Below are 21,263 nucleotides of genomic sequence, written 5' to 3'. Positions count from 1 at the left end.
CACAAACATCTGTAAATTTCTCTGTGTTGTAGATAAAAAAAACATTCTGCATGACTTTCTCTTATATTTAATTAAAGTTAAAACTATTATTTTTAATTCACTACTGACATCTACTGTACCTTAATTAACAGATTTTGTGGACCCACACATCCAACAAACGGGCCACTTTGACATACTTTAACTGTGGTAGTACTGTACATGTGTGTATTCTACAGTAGTTCTGTTCACCAGAACTACTCTGTTTGAGAACAGAACCATGAGTGTTCCTAAATTTTACCTTTCAGTGCACTTTATGTACCTGAGCAAAACATAATATTTTGTGTGTGTGTATTTGTAGAGTGGGTTATGTCTGTACTGGGAGCTTGCTAATTATCTCAGAATTGAAGGGGCAGCTTGCAGCTGTTCAGATCCCAGCTGGGGATGCGTATGGGTTAAATTAATGAACCTGGAATAAATTTGATTTCGCTCGGCTATATTACTGGCGACACTGCATGGTTTTTCACATTTTGCCTTAGGTAATAATGCTACATTTTATGGCTGAATAGATAATTTACACTTCACTGGTGGGAAATACAAATGATTTTAACCTTAAAGATTAAGAGCAAAGGACCTTTATAGGGCAAAATCAATATACTGTATATTCAGTATTCAGTAAATGTGACTCATAAGCCCCATGTGAAATGCGATATTGTGATGGGTGAAAGTAGGCCTGTATGGTTAGGTACTGCATACTACTGCAATATTTATTCGCGGAAAGAGGGAAGAGGACCTGCCTGTCTAAACTTACATACCACACCAGTCACGGAAGCACTTTTAGCAAAAAAACACATCAAAGAACATGCTTCTGAGCCATTCTGCAATGCCTTTGAAACATACATGGTGTGTTTCAATTAGGGCTGCACGATTTGGGAAAATTGTCACATTGCAATTATTAAGGTCAAAATTGTAATTTACGATTGGGATACGATAAACAAGTGGTATGACTTAACTTGCTTGTTATCAAGGAAAATGCACCCACATTACTAATAATGCTGAAATTTGAATTTCTCAACTAAGATATTTTATACAGTGCAATATAGCAACAAGTTAAACTTAAATTAAAACAAAATTGTACAAAATGAAATAACAGTAACATCTTTACATTACATAAAATTAACTTTAAAATAAAATTAAAAAGTCAACAGTACAGATAAATAAAACAAATACCCATTTTTTAAATATATTTTTACATTTTGTTAAAACAGGGACATTTAAGGAGGATGTAACATATACTTTATTGGTATTCTTATCAAATCACTCACCATACTTAATTTAATAATGAAGGAAAGATTAAAGAAAAGAAAAATGTCCTTTAAACATTAATTTTAGAGTCATGCTAATAATCATGAAAATAATTTAAATGAGACATTTCTAGTGGTCTTTGTGACAGATTTCGACACTGTATTTCTATTTATTGCCACCGCTTTGGCGATGTTCGTGTCGTTGTCTGTTGTGACAGCGACCAAACCATCCTTACAGAGGTCCCATGCAGCCAGTGCCTCTCTCAAACTCACGGCTACAGTATGTTCTCTCCGGTGTGATCGTCAGGGAAATACGAGGTTTGTAGGCTAATATATGTCTCAGTCGTCCTGCTTGACCAAAGGTCCGTAGGGGTTAAAAAGAATTTTACTGCAGTTATGTCAAGTTGAACCTCGCCATGTCACTTACTGAGACTTACAAACACATCTGTAATAATGTGTTGTTTTGTTCTGCTCACACTGGGTTTAGCTTTGTTCGGTCTCTTTACTACTCTTGGCTTTTACCGCCATGCATTTATCATACTTTTCTGTGTTGCTTCAGGTGCTGATATAAATTTGTCGTGACTTTAGTTTTGCCAATTTTGCACAGTACCTCTTTCTGCTCAGTGTCGGATATCCTGAAACCAAAATATCGCTAAATAAAAGAGGTTGCCTTTTTTTCTGGGCACAAGTTCAGCGTCGGTCTCTTCTGTATCCATTTTCTCCCGTCTTCACACTGCGCTGCGGAAAGTCACGTGACCACCAGCACGCGCGCTACACGAGACTGACTGGTTATTTTTATTTTTGACAGAAGAAATGGCCATGCAGCTTTTAGAATGAATGTCTTGTTACGTCCACAAACGCATTTGTTTATTTAATATAATCGCAACGTTTGCTGTAATATAATCGCATAGGCTGACATCGCGATTGCGATTGTGATTTGATTAATCGTGCAGCACTAGTTTCAATCTTTCATTACTGTAAGTTAACGTGAGTGTGAGCTTCTGCCAATGTCCTAGAGGGTTCATGACTCACCTCACTGCTTCATTTACTGCTAATGTAAGCTAAAAAGCAAGCTAGCGTCTGACCCAAGGCTGAATCTCCAGTCCCACTCTAAGCCTAGAACAATGGCACTACTTACTTTGTGGAACAAGGGATTGTACACCCTACTGTACATAGCGCACTAGATTGTACAACAATTGGAGTCATAAAGAGAAACTTTACCGGACTGTCTACCATGTCCATGGCTTATTCCCCACACGTAGTGCTGTAAGAACTTAAAACTACTTTCAGTTTCAAATCCTTATTGTTGTGTCTAAAAAAGACTCCTAGGCACTATAACCTATTGTATATCGGACCCACTACATGAAACAATAAATAATATGACACTTCTTAGTAGTTCTGTTTTTTTGTTTAAAGACACACTTAAGTAGCTAATTCCCTAGCCACATACTCATTAGATGGGCATCAAACCAAGAACAATGAAGTAACAAAAATACAAATTACAGAAATGAATACTCGTTCTTTATACCACGTATCCTGTATAGGGTAATGAGAGGCCTGGAGCCTATCACTGGTAAATCAGGGCGGCGGGTTACACCCTGCCAGTCCATCACAGAGCACAAGCATGTACACACACTCACATTCCCTCACACAGTATGGGTCATTTGAAAATGCTAGTTAGCCTGCTCTGCTTGTCTTTAGGAAACTGGAGTACCCAGGGGAAACCCACCAGCCACAGGGAGAACTCCACGCACACAGACCTGAGGCTAGTGTAGGATCATTGATTCTGGTGGTGTGAGGCCATGGCTATTGCACCACTGTGTTGTCTCACTGATGAAATTGTCAAAAAAATCCACATCTACAACTTTCTGGTCTAAAGGGCCAAAGCTATAGTAACTCTGATTGTCTAATTGTATTTATCAAAGGCCAGGGAGCCAACCTGTTCCAAGATGAGTTTACAAGTAAGGTAACAGTTAGTTCGTTGGAACAGTTTCTGGAAATGTAATGTAATATTTAGGAGTTTATCCATATTTTTATATCAGGTCTACATTCTAGTCATACCGTAACTTCAGCTCAAGGCGTAGAAAGGAAGACATAATCCATAGACATGCCAGGTATTCCACATGGCAGCACTGTTAAAGGGCAGGACCTTCACATCTGTCAATTGATCCTGACTGATATGGGACTCGCAGTCAATTGCGATTCTGGGAGAAAACATTTTTACAATGCCGATTTAGGTAACTTTCCCTTTGATGCACAGAATTATTTTTGTATGATTCAAGGGATTATTGGAGCTGTTTACTGAAAGACCATGACTTTTTATGGGTGGTAACTACTGTAATATGCCTTTGTAATTGTTTTAATACTGTACATCCCTAGCGAATTTGCCTTTTTGCTACGTTGTAATTGGATATCGCTTCAGTCTATGGCCTCCTAAAATTGTCCATTCGACTCTTTCACGAGTTCACTGTAGTTTTGTCGTGCTATGCACTTTTTTATTTTTTTTCGCATTGGCCCAGTTGTCTCGTGGGAGGTGGCACAGCCCTTACAAAGCCATTGATCAAACAAGTCTATGGCAGCCAATCAACAGTGCTGGCTTTCACAGTGATCTGCTTATATGGATTGGATACACTTTCCCCTCAGTCCAAGTGTAGCAGGTGAGATGCTGACCTGGTTCAGATGTACATATCAACAAAGAATTGTTTTTTTTTTTTTAGACTTTGTATGAGGGCATTGACATATACACCTATTTAGTAGATTAGTAGCTTGTATCATATACTTATCTAATTATACACTTCAGAGCTGTCTGTAGTTTATAGTTTATCCTCATCCAGGATCACCCAGGTCGAAGCTCAGACACAGCAATCTCCTCGTATGTTTTTAGCGCAACGCCAGCTCAAAGTTTAATGTTCTGGGTTAGTGATCAGAAGCTTGGGGGTTCAAGCCCTAGCACTGCCAAGGTGTCACGGTTGGGCCTTTGAGCAATGCTTCTTAACCCTACTGTATGTGCTCCAGGATGCATCATGGCTGACCCTGTGCTCTGATCTCAGCTTCCAAATTTTAATCTGTGCTGTGCTGTGATGTATATTTTATATGTAAAGACTTCATTCTCTATAATTCATCATTCTTAATATCATACCTGCATCGGTTAACTGTGTAATTGGTAAAATTTCTCACCAACACAGCTAATAAATCATATTGTCTTCGCAGATGCAATACCCCAGACAGACTCTTAAGACTAGAACTGTCACCCCTAAAATAAAAGATTTTTATGTTATCCTAAACATATGCTGCTTTTAGTTTTAGATTCCTCTCTCTTCCCATCTGTTGTTGATGTTTTAGGTGGCTCGGGAGGTGCCAGCAGCGTCCCCGCCCCAACATCATCCCCCAGCCAGTCTCGCGACTCCAGCGGAGGGGACGGCAGTGCCTTCGAGAACGGGAGCAGGCACAGAAGAGGACAAGAGAGGGCTGGGCTTGAAACCTGGGAAATGACCTACAGTGACTCAGGGGAACCATACTACGCAGAGTATGGCCTGTGTTCAAACATTTCTGTAACGTAATAAACTAATGTTGGATTTAGTAATTGGTGATTTCCTTATATTATGACATTTCTGTAGCATGCAAAAACAGTCTACAGTGAATATGATTGTGATGCCTTGTCTATTTTCAATACCAACACTGACATCTTGTGTCGCCTTGTTGTTTTACAGTCATCAGCCAAAACCAGCCTACTGGCAAGGCCGACGCGCTTTGAGCCGAGAGTCAGTTTTCATGACTGAGTGTAAGCATGAGCTCCCTATTCTATTCTCCTCTATCTAAAAATAAAATAGGAAATAGAGTGTCTCTATAAACAGTGTTGGGTGTAACACGTTACAAAGTACCTGGATTACTTTTTTGATGTAACAAGTAATCTAACGCGGTAGGTCCGCCATTTAAGTACACAGTTGCTTAGTAACGTTTTTAAAAATGTAATCCGTTATTCAGACAATTTATGTAATCCGTGAGCCAGACAGCAGTGATTCCGTTAGTGTGTGTGTATGTGAAAATCGTCCTACAACCCCCGGCCCTGATAACCCGCCCCCTACTGTTAGTCTTGCCGTTATACCCCTATCTCACCTATGCGGTTTGACTCGCGGGGAAAAGCGGTGTTAGGCACCTTGAGCCGCCATGAGTGAGCGCCCCACGTTCCAACGCGCGGAAAGATGCGAACGTAATCACAGCGTCAAAACTCGCGGTGAATCATGATGAACCGTACTTACGGCTGCCACGCGAAACCGCATAGGTGAGATAGGGGTATTAGTACAGTAGTTAACAGATTATGGCCGAGTGATGATGGTAGAATAATTATAAAGGTCTTGACTAAAACGTGAGGAATCACAAAAGAGTTTTCATTTTCTGCAATGGAAAATAACTTTTTTTTAGTTACTTTTATCAGAAAGTAATGCTGTAATGTAACTGATTACTTTTTTTTGACAGTATCAGTTACTTTAAAAAATAACGTCCCCCAACACTGTCTATGAATGATTAATCGTTTTATTGTTCTAAAGGCGGCAGATGGAACCCTTTCTTCCAAATATAATTTTCCCCCTGAAACGTGGCCCCGCCATGACCACTAAAATGAGTGTATTTTAATGTCAGCGAGCACTCCCGAACTCAACCAAAAATGGTATACCAGGTATGGTATAGAGCTGACATTATAAATAGGAACCCATTTTGATTTGAATAGTGAAGAAGCTTATTTGTATAAAGAAAAAAAAAAACATATTAAATAGCTACATTTAAAATAAATTCTGTAATGTAAAATATCAGTACAACTGCATGAAGCATCCAGTGCATAGACACTGCTGACTATTAGTTATTCTTTCTCGGGGTAAAATGGTCAGCAGGCGGTATAGAGCTCACTAGGAAGGAGAAGGTCAGGGTTAACATTTGCTGCATTGGGCAGAAGTCCTAGCACTCTATCAAACTCGGATAGGAGACAAATTGACAGGAGACACGAGGTTATTAGCTACAGTGCAACAGCACAGTGAATCGGAGAGAAGCTGCGTCATATACAGAGACAAGCGTCGTTGCATTTTCGGTTGCTGCTTCTCACTCCCTGAACGTGAATAATAAACACATCCTGGCAGAGAGAACACTGATAGCCTGTCATCTCAGGGTTCTGATGATCAGCAGTAAATACACTGCATCACTGATGTTGAGGTTGCCTTAATGAATTGGTGCTGAATCTTCTACTTGACACAGCTGATCGAATACCTAAAACATTTTCTGGTATAATTGCCCAGGAGAGTGAGCAGGCTATCCCACAACGTATCGATTTCATTAAACAGCTCTTATGTGGATCCAAAAGTGAATGGAAGACGGTGCTGGATGAGAGAGCATGTCCACTTTTTACATCATTGGCTAGGATGCAGATTAATTTTGTCGACGTAATTGCTAAAACATGAGATACATTAATTTTATGTTTTATATTTGTTAAATAAGGTTATAACAATGGATACTGCATATGCTCAATATATTCTAAGCATTAACACTGGATAATTTAAACGAGGCCCAAATCTACCGTTAGCTTACCTGGGATTATTGTAGAGTAGGTTTCAGCACTGTGTAATATACCTACTTGTTGTGTTTTCCTATTACACAGAATAGTTTTGTCCCAGCATTAATTATTATTGCCTTTAATTATTCTAACATTGTCTCTTTGTAGCATATAAAAGTTATTGTCTCTCTGTTTCTCTGTCTTTCTGTTTCTTTCTTAGTGGGTGAGTTCACAGATCAGCCGAGTGAGTTGAGAGGATATTCTATCCACACTCGGGTGTGTAAAGGACCCCAGGGCTTTGGTTTTAACATTACTGGTGGCAGCCGGCCTCGGGAGTTCTTACAGATATACAGCATCATACCGGGAGGGCCATCAACTCTTAACACTGGTAAGCAAAAAATTCTCAGATCTGACATAGTGGTTATGTGTGTCAACGTAAAAATTTTTTTTTTTTAATATATTTAAGAAATCTCAGACTTGTAAGTAATAAACAGAGAAGAATAACAATGGACTGAAAATGGATATGAGGCCGGGTGGGAGTTTGGCACCGGAGCTGGTAGTGAGCTTGGTATGGATGTTGGATCAGGGCTGGGCAACGTGATTTCTTAGAAGAGCACTAGCTTGGCATGTGTGTTGGGCCGGAGCTTGGCAAGGGGGCTGTGATTGACAGTAGTCTGGGTGCCAGACGAACATTGAGTTCTTTGCCATTTGCCATGGGCACCAGGTCAATGCTTAGCACACTGGAACTTAACAAAGAAGGCAGACAGGACCTTGGTGTAGGTGGTGGATCAGTGACATGTGGCTGGGAACTAGTAATCAGAGATGTGCAGGAACCTTATGTAAAGTTTCTACTTGACATGAGCTTGTGGCTTGGAGGGCAGCCTCCAGTAAAGGCTGAACTGGGCTAGGGCTTTGGGCAAAGCTGGAAATGAAACAGGGAATGATTCAGGTAGAGCCGGGCATGATTCAAGCAGAACATGGTATGATTCAGGCAGAGCATTGGCTGGATCTGGCATAGCAGGGCACAGGACAGGGTATGCTTCAGGCATAGCATGGAACTATGCAGGGCATGATTAAAACGTGATATGGGAGGCCGCCTTGTCGACCTCAGGGTGTTGGGCTGTGGAGAAAAGGGATCTCCGTAGGGCACTGAGTAGAAAATAGTGCTTCAGTGGATGTGGAGATCAACAGGCTAAACTCTAAGCAGGGAGTAAAGCTGTGCTGTCAGTCTTGCACAGAAGCTCAGGTCTATCGGCATTCAGTTCTCAAATATCGGCACCATGCTGGCTTTACACTTTCATTGGACTGGCCAAAAAAACCGCTATGTCAGCGGCACTCTGAACAGTCTGTGTTTCGTTGGAGTGCAGTTCTGGCTGCAGATGCCCTGTCAGGCCAACTCTAAACACCTCGGTGCTCTCTTGCTTCATCTCACCAGCCTGAGCCAACTCAACAACATTCTTGGTGTTGGATTCATACCTTTTAACCGAGAACGCCGATTAATTGGCTGCATAAGTTCCACTGTGTTCATGTAATCTGGACAGCTTTTTTCCATTAAGAAATTAATCATCATTTTGAATTTACTCAGGTTAAAAGTGTCAAAAAAAGTCCCGGGGAGTAGACAAAAAGTCCCCAAAATTATAGGGGGAAAAAACAACACAAAAAAAAGTGAAAAGTGTTCGCATTAGTGTGTCAGGCAGCTGTTTTATGTCACTAAAATTGATAGATTTTACAGTTTTTACCTTCGAAAAACTTTTATTTATTTTTTTGAGCATTTTTAATACAGTTAAAATAATAAAATAAAAGAATGATTTAGACACAGGTCTAATTCTGTTTTCCAAGAAATCAGCAAAATGGAATGTAGCTGCAATTTATCTCACAAGTTCACAAAGTCATACAGTAAACTGTGGAGGTCGGCATTTTCTGTTATCATTTACGAGATTATACTTAATCCTTTTCAAGTTTACTTTAAACGCTCTATTTATCCGTCTCTCTTTCCATAGGGGATATCCTGATGTACATCAACGACACCTGTGTACTGGGCACCTCTTATAAAGAAGTGGTGGAAATGCTGAAGATTGTTCCTGTGGGCCAAAGCGTGGACATGGTGGTCCGTAGAGGCTACCCTCTGCTCTATGACCCTGATGGCAGCCCTCGACTGTCTCGTGAGACTGCCTCCCACCGGTCACCTCTTCCAACCATCACCCAGCCGAAAGCCCAGGCCCTGCTCCCACAATCCCCGGCAGTCCTTAATAACTCTGGGCTTATGTACAGTGCGGAGGCGGGTTATCCTAGAGCCTACGAAAGACGTGCGTCCAGGTTTAGCCTGGATGCCAATGGAAATTCTTCACATTATTCACCACCTCCGAGAGCACCATCTTCTTCCCGACACTCCAGTGAGGGAGAGAGCGACATTCTGCGGCCACAACATTCTCAACGAAGGATCAGGCAGCTGCAGAGTACAACTCTGGCCAGCCAGAGTGACAGTGAAGTGGTTTCAGCTATAGGATCACATAGGTAACACTTATCTCTTAGGCTTTTACAAAACAAGCATAAATAATGGTAATAGTGTCCAATTACCAATAGATTTCTCTGCACATTAGCAGGAGATTTAACATGCTATAGATGTTATAGACCATGTGTACCTAGGTATGGCCAAAGTATTTTTTATCTTCAATCCACTTGTCTTCCCTTTCAGAGCATCCTTTATCCGAAACCACAACAACAACTCGCCCTACCCACCATCACCTTCGCGATTTTACTCTACCAAGTCCTCAGAGAGTGACCTTTCCTCCTACGCCCCAAGCCCACCTCTTTCCCGTTTGCCCCTCCCCCAAACAGAATCTGGCCATGCCTCTGCCTCCTCCTCCCCTGGTGGAGTACGAAGATACTCACACTTTCAAAATGGCCCACGCCCTCTACTTACCCCTCCCACCAGCGTACACTCTGATGGTCCGTACTTCACTTTCAACAGCGCCAACAGCAGCAATCCGAGCAGCACCGTCCTATCACCAGGGCGTATGAGCAACGGCGGGGACAGGGAGCTGGTACCCATCGCCCTGGCAAAGTGCAAACAAGATGGGAGTCTGGGATTCAGCTTGATGGCAGGTGAACATGGAGGCAGGACGGCAGTAGTGAAGAGAGTGTGGGACTGGCAGCAGTGTAACAGCCTCCAACCCGGAGACGCCATCATGAAGATCAATGGAGCTGATGTGCAGAACCTCAACTTCATTCAGGTAAAGAGATGAGTGGGAATGGGGCAGTTTTAAGGTACTCGCCCGATCCCCGGGTGATGCTGTAGCCTCCTGCAGCCGGAGGCCTAGAGGGAGCTGATTGGTCGAGCTCTCTCACGTCTTTACAGCCAATCGTAGGTGTTGGTGAGCTCACGCAAGGATTCAAGTGGAAAAATGTGATAGTCTTTGCCCTCCCTGACTCCCAAACTAGCGACCTTAATGTGGGAACCCTTTAGTGATGTGTGGGAATTGGATACGACTAAATTAGGGGGAAAATCGGGGAAAATCCCCCCAAAAATTATTAAATTTCAAAACATTATAAAAACACTGACTGTTGTTCCAGGTTCATCGTATTTTGGAAGAGCACACCAAAAGCGGAGAAGTCATTCTGCTAGTCCAGAGGAGAGGCAAGTGATCTACTGTACAAAGCAGATCTTTAATAAAATAGCTTTTAAATTTGCCGACTAAAAAAATTTTTAACTAGTCACACATTTTTATTTTTTCACAAAATATATCCCGCATTATGTTTGATACACTTTTTCTATCCTCTGCGTAGGTGCTGTATATTCTTCCGTCTCTCCAAAGCCTAGGCGTCAACACAGCCCCATCCTGCCACGCCCTGCCTCTGCCTCTCAGATCCCTCTTACTCATACGCCACCGCTGCTGCGGAAGTCCCTTACTCCGCCCCCTCAATCCTTGGTGCGCTCTTCACTGGTCCAGAGCACCAGCTTCTTGGACGCTGTACCTGTCACACTCACACTGGAGCCTCGTGATTGGATGAGCAGTGAGGAGGGCGGGACTACACTTAATCCCAGATTGAAGACCGAAGAGAAGAGCCGGCCACCTGTGCCACAGGGATTCGAGGTGGAGCTGAAGAGGAGGCCAGGGGAGGGATTCGGATTTGTGATCGCATCACAGGACATGGAGAACGGCAGAGGTGAGCGCCTACATAACACAAATGTATTAATGCATCACTCGCTATGTTCTCGCCATACATTATATACAGCGAGGGCCCACAATATCAAAATGTCCCAAACCCTCATGCCTTAAACACTCAGGTGATTTCGACAGAGTAGGCCTGTGGAGAGCGAGAGCTAGAGAAAAAACACACAAACAAGTAAACAAGCAAATATTATTCATAGTTAGAAAACTGGAAAAAAGATGCGTGCTGCTTGGATAATTGCCAATTAAATAGCAAGCAGTGAGAATGTCAGTGACTACGAATCTCAGCCGAAGTCTGGATGCAAAATGAATCAAGCCTTAATGGAATGTGTACTCATACACACACACAACACAGACACGAAATTGTTACATGACACAATGGGTTTATAAATAATACATATCTATCTATCTATCTATCTATCTATCTATCTATCTATCTATCTAATGAATGCAGTGGTCACCGTTGGCCCTATGTTTATGTGTGTGTGTCTATAAATAGGTAGATGGACAGATAATTGGAGCTTTATTAGAAAAAGAATTAAATATTGAAAGCTCTATGAAAGACATAAATATCCAAGAGCAACACTCTTTCAACACTAAAAAGGTTCGATCTAAAGTCTGAGCATCTTTGTGAAACCACTGCCACCTGCTGGTCTGATATGGATTTGTGTTTCTTAAGTCTATATAAATGAAAGAAACATGTTTTGTATGAACTGTACATCGCTCTTTCTGTGATACCTTTAAGTTTCATACATTGGAGGACACGAAACCAGTCTCCTCCAAATTAGTCTATAGGTCTGTCTGTCAGAATCGAATAAAACTTTGTCAGTCCCACAGTTTTTGCCCAAGGTTTTTAAACCTGCATCATAAATGAAATCCAAATTTTAAGTAGAGGTGAAGTTATGAGCAGTTTTGCGCCAGATTATAAACTGCAAGTTTGAACAGCTTACCGCGCATGCATCAAACTGTGGGTGCGGCTCACTGTAAATCGACCGCTGGTCAGAATTTTATGGAACTTTTTCAGGACTTCGATATCTGCCTGAAGTTAAAATGTTGAGTAATGTTATGAACAATTATGTGGCGGATTTATTAATCTTCTTTAAAGTAAACTACTAATAAGCTACTTGCTCAATGTAAACACCTACACCAATAGATATTAATTAGAAAATATAAACTAAATATTTTTTCTGGGATTCGTTCATATTTTCACAGCTGAAATAACAGCGCTGAAGTGGTACAAGTGATTAATCTTTATCTGATCAACTTTTCCAATTTCTCACCTGTGATTCACTTTCTGATTTCCGAACTGGCAGTGTGTTTAGCAGACGATGACAGAAGTACAACTTAACGTAAACAAGGTGTAAGATACTCAACCATACAATATTTCATTTATTTGTGTTAATATGTTAGGCATAGAGTTCTGCTGTACAGAAAGACAGGCGGACATGTACGTGGCCTTCAACCTGAACTTACTACATTAAAGCTCTTTTCCCATCAACAACGGGTACTTCAGCTACTGTAGTTCCGAAGGGGCCCCCAAAAAAATATCTACACACTTCGACATGAAAAATATACACCTCACTTCTGACGGTCACATGACAGCATCAACGATGGGGCGACTTTAGAGCAAACATAATACTACATATTGCTGCCATAATTCAATTTCGAGTTTTAAAAATGGGCGTAGATGTTGAATTGTGTATAAATTTTTTGGGCCCCTGTGATATTTCTTGTTAGCTTTCCATGAGCGAAGCATTTCAAAAGTGCTGGGTGGACAACTAACATGCCAAGAATTTATAACCAGGTTAAGTTTAAGCTGATTTTTTTTCTAGTCAGGACGAGGCCTCGTCCACACGTACATTGTCACAAAAACAATGTGAGAACAAAGAGAACAAAAATACATATCTAAGCAGGCCAAACCAACAGACGATGATATAACCATAACCGTAAAGCCGTTTTAGCTATTCAGAAGCTGAAGAAGCCAAGTGGCAAGTGTGCTCAAGTCAAACTAATTGTGCAGAATAACAGAACATTCCCTGCAATCATCCCGACACTTCACTAGTGCTTGGATAGCATCAGGATAGAAAGTTTCCTCAGCCGGAGCCATGTTTGGACTGCCTGCTTCACGCTGGCCTCCCAGGAACTCCTTTAATGGGAGATGTAGCAATAACTCTTAGTCGAGATTTTGTAACATGCAAATGGTGTTAAGGGATAGCTCAGTGGTTTAGGCGTTGGACTATAGTTTAGAAGGTTGCAGGTTCAAATCCCACGACCACCAAGTTATTTTTTTTGGGCCTTTAAGCAAAGCCCTTAGATGTATAAAGATGTAGGTCGCTCTGGATAAGGGTGTCTGTCTAATGCCTAAATGTGTTTGTGAATGATTAGACGGACGAAAATGTCTCTTCTGTAAGTTGGAGACAAGTTATCCGTCGATTTTCAAGAATCAGGCAAGAGCAAGAACAAGAAGTTCTTATTTTGAGAATAAAGAAAGAGTCATTGATTCTTAAAGTTTTTTTTTTTTTTTACAGTCGAATTCACTGAATATCTCCTCATGGTTCTGTGGGCGGTGGTTCTTTAAATGGGAAAAAAACAAAAAAACAAAGTTGATCAGCTAACCCTTTTGTTAGTGCTGCTGCATTGGAAACATTTATCCATGATTTTAGGACTCGAACCTGCTGAGGAAGCTGTATTTGTTTGGATGTTAAGTTTAAATATGAATGATCAGTCTCCAGTATCAGGACAAAAAGCCAGGTCTGTTTAAGCAGACCCCCTTCATGGTCATTTGTAAATATACAGAAAATGCAGCTGCATATATTTAAGCATACGTAAGTAATATTTTATAATTATCGTCTACATTTGGATAAACAAATGCAGATGCAATATGCTTTAGGATGCACTGGAATGCGTCAATGTTTGTATCACCAGTTAAAACACTGCCATGGAAAAAAGAGACACGCAGGAATGCGACAGAAAAACAGCATCTGCAGGGAAACATTGAGAGAGAGAGGAAAGAGTAAGATAAAGCACACTGAGCAGAGAGTGATAAATGCCAGAGTACGAAATATAAGACAGCGTTTGATCGATGAATCAACAGAGCGATTATCCAAGGTGGAGCAACATGACAGATGAAAATATGAGTGTGTGGCTAAGGTATTGACTGCTTTTCCTGCACCACTGCACATCTGACACTAACGTCATTATACACTCTGCAGCTACCCCAGAGACTAAGCCCTATATATACAGTATATATATATTACCTGATCTGTGAGCCGCACACATGTCTAGACAGATGTGAAGTGAAAGGCTGTGTTCGCCAAATTAGCACCAACGTGGGTGGAAGCAGATTAGAATCGACATTAGCGAGGTCTAGCCTAGAGCTACAGTAAGTGCGTGCAAATTAATAATTTAGCCTCATTGGAAGGTCATTAGAACATGGTAGATTGAGTTGAGTGATATTGCCAGTGTGAATGCAAGGATAATAATGAACAGTGTCTAAAAATAAGCACAAGAAAAGAGCCAGATGTTTTCAGTTCCAACATTGTGGGATCATACTAAGCAAAGAGTAAGACCAGGCCTGAATACAAGTTGCACAGACAGTTTACTTAAATAGGAAACCACAGAAAATACACTGAAATTGGAGTGCTTTAGAAACATTCCATATATAATAAAAACACTTATAGTGCCATGAAAAACTAATTTTGCATATTTGTCAGACTTAAATGATTTATATCCTCAAACTAAAGTAATATTACACCAAGATAACCCAAATTAATATTACAAATTAATACAAAATGCAGTTTCTTCTTTAAATAATGATTTAAAGGTGGCAACACCTGCAACCAAGTGTTTGCAACAACTGGCAATAAGTCTTTCACATCATTGTGGAGGAATTTTGGCCCACTCTTCTTTGCAGAATTGTTTTAATTCAGCCACTTTGGAGGGTTTTAGAGCATGAGCGGCCTGTTTAAGGTCATGCCAAAAGTCCAGACTTTGGTTAATGGTTCACTAGAGTCCCATGCTAGGCCATTCCAAAAACCTTTATTCTTTTTTTAAACAATTCAGAGTTGGACTTGCTAATGTCTTCATTGTCCTGCCGCATAACCCAAGTGTGCTTGAGCTTGAGGTCACAGACTGATGAGCCGATATTCTCCATCAGGATTTAATGGTAAAGCAAAGAATTCATGGTTTCATCAATCACAGCAAGTTGTCCAGGTCCTAAAGCTACAAAACAGACTCAGACCATCACACTGCTACTACTGTACCATGTTTGACTGTTGGTATGATGTTCCTTATTATTTTTATTGTGTTAGTTTTATGCCAGATGTAACGGGATGCACACCATCCAAAAAGTTCTACTTTTGTCTCATCAGTCCACAGAATATTCGCCTTGGGAAAAGTTAGAGTGATGATCATGGTGTCTTTTGGCAAACAGGAGACATGGTTTTGGTCTTTTTGGTCAGCAGTGGGGCTTTTGCCTTGGAACTCTCCCATGGATCTCTGTCTCTTTCTTATTGTTGAATCATGAACACTGACTTTATCTGAGGAAAGTGAGGCCTGCAGTGTTGTCCTGTGATCTTTTAGGAGCTCCTCGATGAGTCATCTTTGTGCTTTTGGAGTAATTTGGGTAGGCCGGCCCCTTATGGGAAGATTCACCCCTTTCACAGGTTTTCTCTATTTGTAGATAATGGATAACTGGAGTTCCAAAGCCTTTAAAATAGCTTTAGACCCACTCACTCGTCATCTATACCGATTTATCCTAATTATACGGGGTCGTGGGGGGCCAGAAGCCTATCACAGCAAATACACTGGCCCTCAAAGAGACTTGGGGCATGAGGAGTGTACACATCAATCGCAGGGCACACACAAAACCTGGGCAATTTGGAAATGCTAGTTAGGTGGGAACTGTGGGAAGAAACTGAAGTACCCAGAGGAAACCCACTCAGCACTATCCATTCTCCTCACACACAGACCCAAGGCGGGAATCAAACCTGGACCCAGAAGGTCCGAGGCATCAGTGCTAACCACTATGCTATCGTACCACCCCTACTACACTATTTTTCATGTTCTTGAATTTCTGTTCATGTTGTTTCTTCAGATATTTTAGCAAGAAGATCCCTTGACTGTTATAAGGGTAGGTTTGACAATTTCAGAACTTAATCGGTTTTTGAGATCTTCACAACAGGTCTTATGACTTTGCACAGAATGGTGTGTGAGGGGAAAGGAAGGTCACAGTAAATTAAAGGGTGCATATGGTACTATTATTGTTAGCACTGTGGCATACTGTCACTCGCCCCTCCAGGGTCGAGGGTTTGATTCCTGCCTTGGGTCTGAGTCAAAAATTATCTGCATTATTTCCTTGCTTTTAAATACACTGGCCCTCAGACAACAAGCTTTTGTATTTCCCTTCATGAAATGTTTTAGGCAGAGCTGCGAGCCATGAATGCACCGCTGTCTCCACTTCTTCATCAGAACTAAATCTTCCGTCCTCTTAGGGCTGCTTTCAGGAAACCAAACAGGTGAAAGTCCAATAGAGCGAGATCAGGACTATAGGGAGTATGCATTAAACTTCTTCCAGAGTGTCGACAGTGTGGGCAGAAGTGTGCGGACGTGCAGGATCATCACCATGCAAGATCACAACACACTTGGCTATCAGTCCTCTGAGTTTAGACCTTCGTGCTCTAATAAGCATCTCACTATAAAAAGCTCTTTTTCTGATAATGTTCTAATCCTGGCCTTTGAGAATCACAGAAAACTGTAAGCATCAGTTTTCCATCTGATGGTTGACTTTTGAACTTCTTCTTGGTTGATGATTGAGGATCTCTCTCAGACTCGTAGTGATGAATCCATGTCTCGTCATCAGTAATGATTTTCGTGAAGAATACATTTTCTCACCTTCTGTTTTTGCTCTTTCGTGAGTTGTTTCAGGACCAGGTACACCCTCAGACCACAAAAAAAAAACCTGAATCATTGCACACTGCTCTTTTTTGTGCAAATCACAAGTGGGGCATCCTTTTTTTGTTAACTCACCCTCGTACTGTATAACCAATCTAGGACCACGCAGGAGAGTGACTCAAAACATAAGATTTTCAGACAACCCTAAAAAAACCAGACTGATATTACATTAGAGTAAAAAATGCGATTTGAGTAAGTTCAGGCTGGTAATGTGAATGCAGCCTAATTATTATTAGTGTGTAGTAGTATTCCTGTCCTTTACTATAATTTGAAGTATTTCCTGTTTGTTCTGATTGAGTTCCACGAGTGTCAGTGCACCGGTGCGTGCGGGATCTGATGTAGAACCAGTTAGCTTAAATGCTCATTCAAGTTGCTATTATGTCTGTAATAGAGCACTATTTGTATGTTTGTGTGCGTCTTTTAATCTTAACCATGCACACACAGGTCATACCTCCCTAACACAGATTAGCGTTATCACTCTGCATCAAGGAAGCAAATTACAGTAGGACTGCTACATTATCTCTCATCCTTTTGGCCTGAACCGCTTCCTGCGTCGTTGCGTCACACCGTCCTGTCTCTCACTGTCCCGCTTTCCTTTGCCCTTCTCTCTCCATCTCTTCATGTTTTTTGTCTCTATTACAACCCCCCCCGCCCCCCCCCCCCCCCCCCGCCACCACTCTGCAGTGGTCTCTTTCCTCTCTTTCTCGCTCATTCGCTCCTCCCCATCACTCTTTCTCTCCACCTCACTCTCGCTACTCCCTCCTTCTCCTTGCCTTTCATACTTGCTCATAGATGCTGAAGTTAAAAATGAGTGCACTACCTTAAACAGCTCCCTCCAGAGCTACAGAGGGGGTTTTGTTTTGTTTTTTTTTTTTTTTTTATTTCTTTGCTTGCACATGTGCCACATTTATTCTCTGGGATTTAATAGGACTGTGACCGAGAGTCTGGGATCAGGACCCTGCCTCCTTACCTACACGTACAGGCACACACGCACGCACACACACACACACACACACATACACGCACGCTGAGCAATGTTGGAGAGACTGCAGTCGGCTCTGAAAAATGTGAAGGACTCCAAACGTAATTATCTCTTCTCTCAATTTCCTGCTAGACTTCTTTAGGGAGAGCAACATGCTCCTCATGGACTGTCTCCGAGTCGTGCTGCATTGATGATTTTATGATTTAGCTAGGTGATCTTGTTTTCCTTTTATCGTTAATGAAGTGTTTCGATGTGTTATAGGAGCGCAGCGGTGCTTGTAATTTTATCAATAGCTTAAAATATTTCTTGCCGCATGGGTTTATACATAGTGCACCTAACTGTGTCATAGATTTGCTTTAATGTAATTATCTGCTTGGATGTACTACATACACACAGAGACGCACACAGTTCTCCCCAGGGCCTGTCATGGGGATTCCCTCCTATTTATCTCAACAGAAGCCACACTGCATTTTTACTTTGTCATCCTTCTGACTGCGCTTTACTGTAGGTTAATCAATATAAGCATTATGCACACACACACACACACACACACACACACACACACAGACACACACACAAACATCTGCTGCCATGTGTATTCACTTTACCATGTATATAATATACATTTTAAACAACATTTTATTAAATATATTATTGTTGAAGCCTTATTTTCTTTGGAAGAATTGAGTTTTTCCTTTGAAACGTGAGTCTGTATCTGAATGTGTGTTGGCATGACAGGCATTCTCACAGTAATGGTACAGGACAGCTTTAGTCTGTGCTTTTGCTAAGGGCTTTAAAAAGCATGAGCTCTGTTTATGGGTCAGTATGTGCTAGGTCTTGAGAGAGACCAGAGGACAGTGTGTGTGGGAGATTTGTACTTGTACAGCCTGTAACATAATGACACGTGCGTAAACACCTCAATACCACAGCGCTATTGAATTCTTAAATCTAAAGATAGTAGTGCCAGCTGTAATCCCAGTCTCATGTTTATATTAATGCGAGCGGTCTAATATATTATCGTTTGTCTAGTAATTACTTACTCATAGGGGCTTGGACATGCCACATAATCTGTACCTATTACTAAGCAGTCACTACCTGGTTAAAACGCGGTATGGTGGTGTAGTGGTTAGTGTTGTTGTCTTGCCCCCAAGGGTCTGGGTTCGATTCCCGCCTCAAGTTTGCAAGTTCTTCCAGGTACTCTGGAATCCTTTTTGTGCCCAAAGTCTCATGTGATAGGCTCCAGGCCCCCTGTATACAGGATTAAGTAGTCTAGATGATGATTGAGTGAGTGCCGGGTCAAGAAAGTTGCATGCTGTAAGATTTCGTTTGAAGTCCTTTAGCTTTGCGGTGTATGTGATAATGATTCCTCACGCTCTCAAAACCATTCCTTAACAATTTGATTCCTGGAATATTCCTGTGCCATAAGGGAAGAAACAAGTGCGTAGATGTGCTAACCTGGTTATTCAGTACACTTAGGTCGTCAGCTGACTTTATTTTATCGGCACATACAGTAACGTTGCTGATCCTAGACCCAACCAACCGAAGCAACCCCACATCATAACTCTTCCTCCAGAGTACAGTGTACAGTGGCCGCTATGCATGATGAGTGCGTCGCTTGATGCGCACATTGCTTTGGTATGGAATCAGTTCAGATTCAACATGACCTTTTTCCACATGCCCCACTATCAAGTGGTTTTCTTATGGATACACAGCTGTTTAGTCCCAATCCTGGGAGTTCTCTACAAATTGTGTGCCCTTAGCTGTGATTTCCACTGTTTATTTCATGATGCAACTTCACTAAGAAATCAAATCATCTCCATTTGTGATTTTGTTCTGCCCACAGTTTATCCACGAAATCAATGGCTCATAGTTAATGGCTCAATTCCAGTCATTTCAGCAATGTCCTTAGTTGTTTTTCTAAGCTTGTTTCAAGCCAATAATTTGACCCTGCTATTTTTATCGTTTTGATAGTGTTGCTGTTTTACAAAGAAAAGTTTTCTGTAAGGAAATATTTGGTTATTCAACATGTATGGAGTTTATCTTTAGTTTCAAGCTGCAAAAAACTACAGTAGTTTCAGGGATGATCCAAAACATTGCACCTAACTTTGTGGTTTCAGTACAGTAATCAACTTCAGTAGGGTATACTGTATGTCATATCGCGCGAATCAAGTATGGATTATTTTCCTATGACTGCATGCTGTGTCAGGTGTTACTCCTTACATAATATTGGTGAAGATTGGTTATTTTTATTAATAGTGTATTAGCACTAGTATATTTCTTATAAACCTATAGATAGAATGGGGTGGGGGTGGGGGGGGGCTGTGTCAGGAAAAGCATGCGACATAAAGTCAAAGCAGGTAATATGAATGACTAATAGGACGACCGCCAAGTCACGTGTACATATACATCTAGGCTATGAAGTGTCAGTCCAGGCAAATTAAATACCAGGGCTGAATTATGCAGACAGAGCTTTTAGAAATGATTTTATTGAACCTCCTGTGGGAAATCTAGTCCAGTGGTGGTGTTTGGTTTTACTGCCAATCGTTGTGTAACACTGGTGCTAGTAAAGCCACTGCAGTAAAAATCCACACTGGACAACCGCACACACACACACACACACACACACACACACACACACACACACACTTTCCCACCTCTCCTTTTCTCTCCCATAATCGTATTTTCTGCTCATGTTTTTTTTTGTTTTGGGGGGGGGGGCTATGGTTCTCAGTTCACCATCAATCAGGTGCTAACGCAGCCAGCACATTAGGTATTCGGGTCCTGTGATTTTCTCATGGCTCAGCATTATTTTACAGCTTACCATGCACTCTTCACACCCCAGTGTGTCACAGCCGAGTAAGTGTCCACGTGGATGTGTGTGTGAGAGAGAGGAGATGTACGTATAATGAGGAAAAAGTTCCTAATGAAACACCTGTGCATGGATATTTGTAAAGTAATTACCTATATAAGTGACAAAGACACTCTGTACATTTAAAAATCATTCAAGCGTTAACCTTTAGTTATAATACTATAATACTTTATTCTGATCATACTGTAGTTCAGGTGGCAGCAGGATGAGGAGGATCAACGTCAGGATTGGATCAGGGATCTCAGAGTGAGGAATCATTCTGCCGCAGTACTACAGCTTAAAATAGCCTAGTTTAAGTAAAAATAAAATGACGCTTCCTGTTTCTTTCTCTTTTTTTTGGCATATTTGTCACAATAAAAAAAAATTGAGATCATCAGACAGTTTTTTAATATAATCAAAGTAAATACAAAAAGCAGTTTTTAAAGAATGATTTTATTTATTAAGGGAAAAAAGATGTCTTGAGTTAAAT

General features: G+C 41.2%; 1 protein-coding gene across 1 annotated transcript in view; it reads left to right on the top strand.

Annotated features, from left to right (window-relative positions):
• LOC128529752 (membrane-associated guanylate kinase, WW and PDZ domain-containing protein 2) overlaps positions 1 to 21,263 on the top strand; it is an 84,807-nt gene that overhangs the window by 46,708 nt on the left and 16,836 nt on the right. The window contains exons 6-12 of the mRNA XM_053503251.1: positions 4,623 to 4,806; positions 4,991 to 5,061; positions 7,040 to 7,207; positions 8,820 to 9,333; positions 9,515 to 10,052; positions 10,393 to 10,456; positions 10,606 to 10,986. Of these exons, the coding sequence (XP_053359226.1) occupies positions 4,623 to 4,806; positions 4,991 to 5,061; positions 7,040 to 7,207; positions 8,820 to 9,333; positions 9,515 to 10,052; positions 10,393 to 10,456; positions 10,606 to 10,986 (1,920 nt within the window). The remainder of the gene's footprint in view (positions 1 to 4,622; positions 4,807 to 4,990; positions 5,062 to 7,039; positions 7,208 to 8,819; positions 9,334 to 9,514; positions 10,053 to 10,392; positions 10,457 to 10,605; positions 10,987 to 21,263) is intronic.

The sequence above is a fragment of the Clarias gariepinus genome, chromosome 9 (genome assembly GCF_024256425.1).
Source record: "Clarias gariepinus isolate MV-2021 ecotype Netherlands chromosome 9, CGAR_prim_01v2, whole genome shotgun sequence".
Taxonomy (NCBI): domain Eukaryota; kingdom Metazoa; phylum Chordata; class Actinopteri; order Siluriformes; family Clariidae; genus Clarias; species Clarias gariepinus.
Note: the sequence above shows the minus strand (reverse complement) of the source record. Positions and strands in the feature narration are given on the sequence as shown.